General features: G+C 37.3%; 1 protein-coding gene across 4 annotated transcripts in view; it reads right to left on the bottom strand.

Annotated features, from left to right (window-relative positions):
* Window positions 1-4,139: 4,139 nt before the first annotated feature.
* CDH17 (cadherin 17) overlaps window positions 4,140-11,321 on the bottom strand; it is a 74,079-nt gene continuing 66,897 nt past the window's right edge. For all 4 annotated transcript variants that reach the window (XM_032858705.1, XM_032858701.1, XM_032858702.1 and 1 more), the window contains exons 16-18: window positions 7,518-7,634; window positions 7,301-7,414; window positions 4,140-5,020 (exon numbers count right to left, since the gene is read on the bottom strand). In XM_032858705.1, coding sequence (XP_032714596.1) covers window positions 4,920-5,020; window positions 7,301-7,414; window positions 7,518-7,634 — 332 coding nt within the window. In that variant the 3' untranslated portion in view covers window positions 4,140-4,919. The remainder of the gene's footprint in view (window positions 5,021-7,300; window positions 7,415-7,517; window positions 7,635-11,321) is intronic.

The raw sequence follows: 11,321 nt of genomic DNA, 5'->3' as shown, positions 1-11,321 counted from the left end.
AGTTTCAGAGGTAGTTCAGTGATTCATCAGTCACATATAACACCCAGTGCTCATTACATCATGTGCCCTCCTTAATACCTATCACCCAGTTACCACCCCCCCCCCACATACCTCCCCTCCAGCAACTCTCAGTTTGTGTCCTATAGTTAAGGATCTCTTACATTTGTGTCCCTCTCTGATTTCATCTTATTTTATTTTTCCCTCCCTTCCCCTATGATCCTCTGTTTTGTTTCTCAAATTCCACATATCCATGAGATCACATGAAGATTGTCTTTTTCTGACTGTTATTTAACTTAGCATAATACCCTCTAGTTCCATCCACATCATTGCAAATGGCAATATTTCATTTTTGATGACTGTGTAATATCCCATCGTGTGTGTGTGTGTGTGTGTGTGTGTGTATCACACCTTCTTTATCCATTCATCTGTCAAAGGACATCTGGGCTCTTTGCATAGTTTGGTGATTGTGGACATTGCTGCTATAAACATTGGGGTGCAGGTACCTCTTCAACTCTCTATGTATCCTTTGGATAAACACCTAGTAGTGCAACTGTTGGATCATAGGTTAGTTCTATCTTCAACTTTTTGAGGAACCTCTATTCTGTTTTCCAGAGCGGATACACCAGCTTGCATTCCCAAGTGAAGGAGGGGTTCCCCTTTCTCCGCATCCTCACCAACATCTGTCATTTCCTGACTTGTTAATTTTAACCACAGAATGAGTATTTTTGAATAACTTCCCCAGGTGATTTTAACATGCATCCACTGAGAAGCCCTATAGTAGACAGTTGGTCATCCAACAGCTGACTACACTTCTTGGGACTCAGCCAGAAAGAGACAGGCTTTTGTGAGGAGAAATTTAGGAAGCAGTGCCAGTGCATGTGGTATTTAGGGAACAAACAGATCCACTGTATGGATATCTTCACATGTGTGTAAAATGTATATTTAAATGTATACAATGTGTGTGACACATATGGATATAGGCAAAATAAAAAATAACATTAGTCTTGAGATAGTCTCCTCCTGAGATAACTCTGAGATTTGAGTTCTATTTTCTTTATTTTTTCCCCCCTGTTACTATTTTAAAACATTGACATCATGCACAAACATAGTAGGATTCCATTTATATAAGGTCCCTAAAATAATCAAATTCAGAGACCAAAGTTAGAATAGTGGTTACCAGAGGCTCAGGGGAGGAAGGGAGTGGGAAGTTATTGTTTCAAGGGTAGAGTTTCATTTGGGAACATGGAAATGTTCTGGAGATGGACGTTGGTGATGGTTGCACAACCATGTGGATTCACCTAATGCAAATGAACTGTACACTTAAAAATAGTTCAAATGATTTTTAAGAAGTTGAATTGTAAGATATTTTATCTTTTCAGATGACTTTTAATGTTCCAAGTTTAACAAGCTCCTGTGATGCATATAGCATTACACAGAATCCTGGGAATGAATCTGTTCCTTCTTGCATTACACACATCAGAGGTCATCTCAGCTTCCTGCCTGTGGGTCGTTTAGACCCTGCAGCAATACCTAGAGATCTCCACTCTTAATTTACTGCTCCCGGAAACCTCTCATACATTCCACAGAGCTGCTCATAAAAGCTGCCGCCTATTCCTCCCCGCTTCACCACTGAGACTATTAGTCTCACAGCTATTTCTTAACCATGCAGAAATCCTCAGGGGATTTTTAATTCACAGACCAGCCAGTTCTGAGGACCTTTGCATGGAGCATCAGGGTTTGTATGTAGGGGGAAGAAGGGTGGAGAAGTGGGAGTTTAAGGTGTCTTTGAGGGTGTGGTAGGTGAACACAAAGAATGAATTTGTTCCAGTTTTGTTAATTGGGTGACACTTAAGTGACAATAGTATAAGTGGTCAAGATGAACCAACTATTTCACTCATGTGTTCTTCAGAAAACTATGGAGGAGGCACTATGGGCCAAGACTTGCCACGGGGGCATTGAAAGGATTCTGAGAGGTCCCAGACTAGTTGCAGAGGTCAAATGGACTCTAATTGTAGAACATGAGAAGCACCATATCCAAGGTTCAAATACCATTCTTTTTGTTGCAAGGGCCAGCAATCCATTGAGTTTTAAGTAAAAAAGGAATGTACTGGCTCACAAGATAGAAAACTCCAGGATAAGTTTGCCTTCAAACACATCTGGATTTTGGTACTCAACATCTTTCGAATTTTCTCCTCTTAGCTGTTGACCCTCTGTGGTCCTCATTCAAGGGCAGGCTCACCTTTTGTGGTGATCAGAATGCTCTAAGTTTGCTTCCTACTAGTTTAGCAAATTCCACTTAAAGAGAGCTATTTTTAAGAGTTTCAACTAGAATTCTAGAAGTTTTAGTGAGATAAAATGCCTATCTCTAATGCTGGAAGAATAAGGAAACGGGAGTTGGCTCTACCCAGACGATACAGGTAGGTGAGGGGTGGAGGCAGTGTTTCCCAGTAGAAATAGAACTACTTGAACCAGAGGAGAAAATGGATCCTGGCCAAACAGGGTTGTCGTATTATTGAAATAATTGTATTCAGTTGTATTACTGAAATAATGTTACTGAAATTTCTCCCCACAGCATGGAAGTTTGGATGAGGTAATGGCCTGGTCTCCAGCAGGAAATCAGAGAAGGTTTCCCAAAGGGACCAGTATTTAATCTGGTCTTTAAGACCTTAAGAATGGGTAAGATCTGGTTGTGGGAGAGAAAGAATGTTGAGAGAAAGGGCCCATCCCAGGGAAAAAAAAAATAGTAAGAAAAATATGAATACTAATCAATGATTTTAGATGAGAAGGTTCTGTGTGATCAGCCCATTATTAGGTGGTACAAGTTGGTCTAGAGAGAACAACACTGAATTGAGGCAGGATAGACCCCTGAACCTACCCCAGCAGACTTGCCTTGGGACTACTTTGGTCTTTCAATAATGATAATAGGATTTCTTAAAAATAAGCAGGGCAAGCAATGATGCATTTTTATGTGCCGTAAATGTCACATCATAGCCACTCTTTGTCAAAAACACACAAGTAGGGAAGCCAGAGTGGCTGTCAGTTGGGTGTCCAACTCTTGGTTTCAGCTCAGGTCATGATCTCAGGGTCCCAAAATTGAGTCCCATGTCAGGTTCCATGCTCAGCAGGAAGTCTACTTGGGATTCTCTCTCTCTCTCTTTCCCTCCCCTGGCCCCTCCCCTGCTTGCCCACGTATTCTCTTTCTCTCTCTCAAACAAATAAATCTTGGGGCACCTGAGTGGCTCAGTCAGTTGAGTATCTGCCTTTGACTCAGGTCATGATTTTGGTGTCCTGAGATCAAGCCCCACATCAGGCTCCCTACTCAGCAGGGAGTCTGCTTCTCCCTCTCCTTCTGCTCCTCCCTACAGTTGTGTTCTCTCTCTCTCTTTTTCTCTCTCAAATAAATAAATAAAATCTTTTTTTAAAAATAAACAAATATTTTAAAAAGAAAACCACACAAGCAAAATACCAATAAAAGTTACTAAGAGAGACTGTTCTTTGGGTTGGGGTATAATTTGTGAAGTAAATTTTGCTTTCGGTGCTCTTGGATTTTTGTTTTATTTGTCTTTTAATGTACAGTGTGACAATGGAGAACCTTACCCATTATGAGACTTTCAATGAGCCTCATGTGAAAAAATAGGTAAAAGAGTCTGAAGCACAAGATATTATACAAGAAAGCAATACTGTGATCTTAAGAGTTTGGATATTTTTTTGTTTGTTTGTTTTACTTTCCTGCCTATAAAAATATAATAGAAATCCACAAAAAGTATTTTTTTATGAAAAATAGAACCTATGGCCTGCTTCAGCTGCCATTATAAGAGCACCTTTTCAGATACAAGTTCTTTTTCAGAAAATTCTTGAAAATTCTGAATGGTTTTGTAATGTTGAATGTTTTCAAGGATCAAAGCATGAGCCAGACAATGGTTCCAGACCTAAATATCCTTCCAAATGCCTAAGGTTCTCTTATTCAACCTGAATGGTCCTGAAAGCAGTGAATTTTTATTTTATTGTAGATGCCTCCTTACAGACCAGCTCTATATGGGAGGCGATTCTGATCAAGATTAAGTAACCATTGTTATTAACCAGATCCTCCCTCAACAAATGCAAAGAAGCAGGAAAGCAGAGCCAAAGAGCCCAAGAAACAAAACCACAGTCAACATTTATTCTTGATTTTTGTCACTACTTCTTCTGTTAAATATACAGCAACCAATCTTTATTAACATACACGTAAGGAAAACATGTGCAGAATATAAGCTTGGTAGGTAATAAGTAAATCTGATCAGGGGTTGGTTTCTGCACCAAAATTTGTGAAAGTGGGCCTGTTTGGCCTGTGGTAGGTTTTTGCCATTTCCAAGTGGGAGAACCTCAAATGAAGAGTGATACAAGTCACAGTGAGCTAAAGAAGGCTAATAACACAAAGAGTTTCTATTCACATCAAAGGGCAAAGTTCCCATTTTATTTTTTTCCTACAACTTCACTTTGTTCTTTTCTCCAACAAATGTTTTAAAATTAGTGCAATACCAAGAGACATGAGGAAGGAGACACAGGACGAAATTAGGAAAGTATAAATGGAATCCAGGAAGTTCTGTGGTGGATGACTGATAAATCTTGATAAGGAGAAAATGAACAGAGTATTTCATCAGTCCATCTCCCCCTAAAGGGAAAAAACACATACATTTTTTTGTTTTGGATAAATAGCTAAAGCTTTTGCAGAGGGGAAAGTGTCATGGGAAAATGGGAAATGTCTCTAACGTCTATAGCACACAGAATATCAAAGAGTAATAAAATATTAAAGAACAAGAGGGTATATCTGTAAAAAATTGTAATGCATATGTTGCATAAAAAAAGTAAAATTACAGGATTAAATGGTTGTGTTACTGAAATAGCACTCAATATATAAACTCAAGCATTCCTTTTTAAATTCAGTTTTTCAGAGGTTGGGCTTCAGATGCCTGAGCACTTTCGACATTATCTTTGCCTCCATTCTTCTTTATTCGGATAAACACAACTGCTAAAATTATACCTAAAAGAGAAAACACAGGGTCAAAGAGATGGAATCTTAAAATGTCCTATCACATTCATTTATAAAGTAGTACTCTTGTAGGAAAAAATGACTCATATGACTTCATTTCTTTTTGTGGTTCAACAAAGTTTTGTCGTCCTGGTGAAAAAGGCATTCTAGGCATTGGCTTTCTTGGATTCATAAGTTTATCATTTGTCTTATTGTAAGTAAGTATGTATCAACTCCCAAATCATATCTAAGCTGTTGGCTCTTACTGGGTCTTTACCAAGGAATATAGGACCTAATGCATACTGAAGACAAAGTGTGTAAGCATCTGATAGAGTTCCTGACCTTTTGACATATTCAATAAAGTCTATTCCGTCCTTCCTCTTCTCTAGAGGAAAGAGTCCAACAGAACAACCAGAAAGCTGTTCTCTGACCTGTTCACCTACCTAAAGCTTAGGTGTGTCCACACCAGATACCATGTTATCTTTGGGGCCTTCCTCATGCTCCAGTTCTAGTAGACTCCCTAAACTTTCTGGTTTTTCTTATCTCTGAACTCCTACAAAATTACGTTGTGCATTTTAGCACTAACTCTGTATTATAAACCAGAGTTTATGGAACCAATATGGAAAATACTGGTTTTTTCAACAGAAAATATGGAAAGGGAGATGTTTTATGGAACCAATATGGAAACCAATATGGAAAAGGGGAGTTGTTTTAAGGAAATTAACCTGGCAGTAAATTTACAGGAGGGATCATGGCAGAAGAGACTGGATGCTCAGAGACTAATGAAGAATCTTGCACTGAGGGCTGCCTGGGTGGCTCAGTCAGTTAAGCATCTGTCTTTGGCTGAGGTCATGACCTCCAGGTCTTGGGATCAAGTCCCATGTTGTGCTTCCCACCCAGCAGGGAGTCTACTTCTGCCCCTCTCCCCATTTGTGCTCTTCTTCTGTCTCTCTCAAATGAATAAATAAAATCTTTAAAAAAAATTTTTAAAGAATCTTCCACTTATCCCAACCCTATCTGGAAAAAGTAAGGTATGAAACTGTAAGATCCTATTACTTCTATTTTTAGATATCCCCAGACTCATTCAATTTTTAATGTGTGGCAAAATTATGGGATTAAACTGTCATGGGAGAAAATTATTTGGTGCATAAACTCAAAAATCCTTTTAAGATGGGAGGGTAGACAGAGGAAGAAAAGGCATAGAAGCCAGAAGGGAGCTTGGTAAATGAGTTGTAACTCAAAAGTCCAGCTCAATTAGTATGAAAGGTATATACCAGCCTGTGATCAGGAAGGAAAGATGATCCCCATGCACATGTGAGGATGGGTTGTGGCTATGTCACATCGCTCTTTCCCTGTCACAATAATGGGGAATTTGGATGGAATGGTATAAGGAAATGAGATCTCCTTTAGACCGGTGAATCGGAGTCCAATGTGACAGATTGGGTCATGGCTGAAAAGACCAGATGCCAGGGAAAAAAATGAAGAATTCTTAGAAGAATCCCAGCCCTCCTTTTAAAAGAGAAAGGATGTGAACTGGTATAAACCCCTTCAGTCAAGTGGATCCGACATGATGAAGGATCTATCCCTAATATTTAACTTACGGTGAGGACAACAGCTGAAAGAGGATGATTACCACAGTAAGCCCTGAACTCCTCACAAAAAAAGAAGATGGCTAGAAATGGGGAATCTAATGCCTAGTCTGGCCAGGGGGCCAAGGCAGAGTAAGGCCTGTGATAAGCTAGAATTGTTCTGGAGTAATAAAGAATCAGAGTCTACAGTCATGAAAATATGCAAAGGGAAATTCTGTAACATTTCAGGTATGTGAGCATCTCCACTGGAAGGCTGATTCCACCTAGTCCAACAATGGCAGACTAGACTGCGACTACACACTCTATGTGTACCTTCCCTAATGTAGGATCTGGTATGTCTTGCCCATCACTGTATCCCCCATATTGAGCATAGGGCCTGGCACATATCAGGGGCACCGATACTGCATTTCTTTCTCCTTCATCACAAAACCTTGGTAATTAGACCCAAAATATAACAATTTATGCTTTAAAGCCTCTTGTGTTATATCTCCCAAAGTAACCAAAAAGTCAGTGATAAGTAAAGTGTTGTACAAAGGCAGCAGCTCTCAACTGGGAAAGTCTGATAGTTTGCTAGTGATCTCTATTCCTGGCTTTGCACAGATTGCCACTGAGCAGCCACCAGACAGGCCCTGAAGAGAGATCCTGAAGTAAGGGTTTCAAAGGCCCAGAGCATGAATCCTTGAATCTGAGAAATTATACTCACCAATAACCAAAAATGTAGTCAGGAGTATACCAACTGCCATGCCCACAGTGGGCATCCCAGAGTGGTGACCTGCTGGCAGGAAACAGCTTCCATCCACACACTTGCAGAAAGTAACTGAAAAGCAGAATAGTATTCGGTGAAACACATTTTCAAGTAAACAGTTACAGAATTCCTTATCAAAGATAAGAATTCTCTCAATTCTTGGGAAAGTACCTACCTGGTAAAGAGACTACTCTTTCCAAGGGTGGCCGACCACCATCCTTGATGCGAATTGGGATGTTGTAAACTCTCTCCTCAAAGTTTGTGTGCTTGGTGGAAAGTTTGGCATGTGTACCTGTCAGAATAGGGGGAAAAAATGAATGACATGAAAACACAACCTTGGAACCATCTATTAACAGGAATAAAGCTCATCTTTGCATACATAGTAAGGTTGACCAGGAAATGATTCGATACAAGTTTGAGTTAAACTACCCAAAGAATGACCACTCTATGTGTACCTTCCCTAATGTCAAACAGGATGCCAAAGCATCCTGTGATCTGATCATGATTTCTCTATAGAATGAATACTACTGAATATAGCTGGTTATCATTATTCCATATAGTGATGTTTTGTAAACTTAAACTGAGTTAAACACTGAATTAGAGAAAAAAAATTTGGAGAAATAATTGCTAATTGTTTTTCCAAATTTGATGAAAACTCTAAATTCTCAGATCGAAGAAGATTAGTAAATCCCAGGAAAAAGAAAAACAAACAAAACTACACTAAAGCACATAATAATCAAATTGCTTAAAACTAGTGGAAAAGAAAATCCTAAAAGGAAAAAAAGATACAATACATTTAAGGGGAAAAGAAGAACAATGCAATCCAAAACACAGTAGAAAAAATATCTTTAAAGTATGAGAGACAAAAGTCCCAATAAATTTAAAAGTGTTTCAGTCAAATGTTCTCTGGTCACTATGAAATTAAGTTAGAAATCAATAATCAGAAAGATGTGGGAAATCCCCATATATTTGGGAACTGTATAATATGCTTCCTTTTTTTTCTTTTTTGTAAGATTTTATTTATTTATTTGACAGAGATCACAAGTAGGCAGAGAGGCAGGCAGAGAGAGAGGAGGAAGCAGGCTCCCTGCTGAGCAGAGAGCCCAATGTGGGGCTCAATCCCAGGACCCTGAGATCATGACCTGAGCCAAAGGCAGAGGCTTTAACCCACTCAGCCACCCAGGTGCCCCTATAATACACTTCTTAATGACCCAGGGGTCACAGAAAAAATATAAAGGGAAGATAGAATTTTGAACTGAAAGAAAATGAAAACACAATACATCAAACCTTGTGGAACACAGCTAACGTGACACTAAGAGATAAATTTATTACACCAAATCTCCATGTTAACAAAGCAAAAATTTCCAAATTAATTGCCATAGCTTCCACTTAATAAAAATGGAACAAGAACAACAAATCAAATACAAAATAAGAAGAATGAAGGACATAATAAAGAGCTGAGCACTGAAATACAAAACAAAAAATAGAGAAAAATATATGAAATCAAAAGCTTGTTCTTTGTGAATATCAATAAAATTAATAACCTCTAGCCAGATTGATCTGGGAAAAAGACAATTTTTCAATATCAGAATGATGTGATGATATCACTACATATTCTGTAGATACTAAAAGAATAATAAAATAATATGGCAAATAACTGTGCCAATAAATTAGTCAAATCAAATGAAATAGGCAAATAATTTAAAAGATAAAAACTAACAAGTTCAACCAACAAGAGATCTATAACTTAAATAGCTTTGTATTTATTAAAGAAATTGAATTTTTAATTAAAACTTCCTATAAAGACGGCTCTAGGTCCAGATGCATTTAACGGTAATTTTTTACTGAACCGTAAGAGAGAAATAAAAAACAATTTTATACAAATTCTTTCAGATAATTAAAGAAGTAGAATACTTCCTAAGTCATTCTATGAGGGCAACATTACTCTGATACCAAGACCATATGAAGACATTACAAGGAAAGAAAAATATAGACCAATATTCCTCAAGAATACAGATAGAGAAATCCTTAAAATTTTAGTAAATCAAATCTAACAATATATAAAAATGCTAATATTTCACCACCAACTAAGCATTATACGAGGAAGGGATTGGTTTAAGAACCAAAAGTTCATTGATATAATTCACCAATCAAAAGACCCCCCCCCAAAAAATCAACCACATAATCCTCTCAATCGATGCAGAAGAGGTATGTGAAAATTTTAGCATCGATTCCCAGTTTAAAAAAGAAAAAGAAAACCCTCTCTGCAAGTTAGCAATAGAAGATAAATTCTTCAATCTAATAAAGGGCATGAACAAAAAAGCTACAGTAAACATCATTCTAAATGGTCAAAGACTGAATGCTTTCTTCCCATATCAGTTACAAGCCAGGTTATTTCTACTTTCACTACTTTCATTCAACAATCTGCTGATAGTTTTAGCCAGTAATAAAACAAGGTAAAGAAATAAAATGTCTCCAGTTTGGAAAGGAAATTAAAATGTTACTATTCACAGACTACAGGATTGCCCACCTAGAAAATCTATAGAGTCCTAAAAAAAGGGAGAGCACTACAAAGTGAGGTCATCAGTATCATAGGATATAAGATCAATACACAAAAATCATCAATTATATTCCCATATCTTAGAATTGCTTAAAAATTAAAATCTTAGATACCATTTAGGATAGCGTAAAAAATATGAGATGCTTAGCAGAAATTATGCAAGAACTATACACTGAAAATTAAAATACTTTGCTCAGAGAAATTAAGACCTAAATAAATGGAGTTATAGATATCATGTTCATGGGTTAGAAGATTCAGTTTTGTTAAGATGCCATTTCTCCCCCAAATTCAGCTACAGATTCACATGATCCCAAGTCACAATCTCCATAAGGTTTTTTGGTAGAAATTGATAAGATAAATTCTAAAATTTATATGGAATGCAAAAGACCTAGAATAGACGAAAAAAATATTGAAAAAGAACACTACCTGATTTCAAGTTTTATTCTAGTATAACAGTTATCAAACTGTGGGAAAAAATTACACTACCTGATTTCAAGTTTTATTCTAGTATAACAGTTATCAAAACAGTGTAGTATTAGTATAAAGATAGGCAAAGAGATCAGTGAAACAGGATAGTCCAGAAATGGATCCATATATGTGCGATCATTTGATCTTTGACAAAGCTGCCAAACAATTCAATGTGAAAAGGATATTTTCAATAAATAGTGTCAGAACAATTAAGTAGTCCTATTAAATACAATGAAAGTTGACCTTAACTGTATACCCCATACAAGAATTAACTTGAGTGATGCCTGGCTGGCTCAGCAGTTAAACATCTGAGTCTTGATTTCAGCTCAGATCATGATCTCAGGGTCCTGAGATCCAGCCCCATGGTGGGCTCTAAGCTCAGTGGGGAGTCTGCTTGAGATTTTCTCTTTCTCTCTCCCTCTGTGTCCCCTCACCCCTAAATCTATTTTTTAAAAATTAACTTGAAATGAACCATGGGCCTAAATGTAAAAGCTGACATTGTAAAACCTTTAGAGGAAAAAATTAGAAAATTTTAGTAACCTTGGGTTAGGCAAAAATTTCTTAAATATTACACCAAAAAAGTCACAAATTACATAAAATTTAAAAATAAAAAACTCAGACACCATAAAAATTTTTAAATTTGTTCTTCAAAAGACATTCTTACAAAATGAAAATGCAAGCCATATCCTGTAAGGAAGTATCTGTTAACATATTATTGGACAAAGAATTTGTACCTCGACTATAGATAGAATGCTTGGAGTCAACAATGGAAACTGAGCAGCCAAATTTTTCAAATGGGAACAAAATTTGACCAGACACTTCACCAGGGAAAATACATGGACGGCAAATAAGCCCATGGAAAGATGCTCCACACCGTTAGTCTTTAGGGAAACATAAATTAAAACCATAAGAAATGCTACTGCACTCCCACTAGAATGCCTAAAATAAAAA

Source organism: Lontra canadensis, unplaced genomic scaffold (assembly GCF_010015895.1).
Source record: "Lontra canadensis isolate GAN:19392208 unplaced genomic scaffold, GSC_riverotter_1.0 scaffold15, whole genome shotgun sequence".
NCBI classification, from domain to species: Eukaryota; Metazoa; Chordata; class Mammalia; order Carnivora; family Mustelidae; genus Lontra; species Lontra canadensis.
Note: the sequence above shows the minus strand (reverse complement) of the source record. Positions and strands in the feature narration are given on the sequence as shown.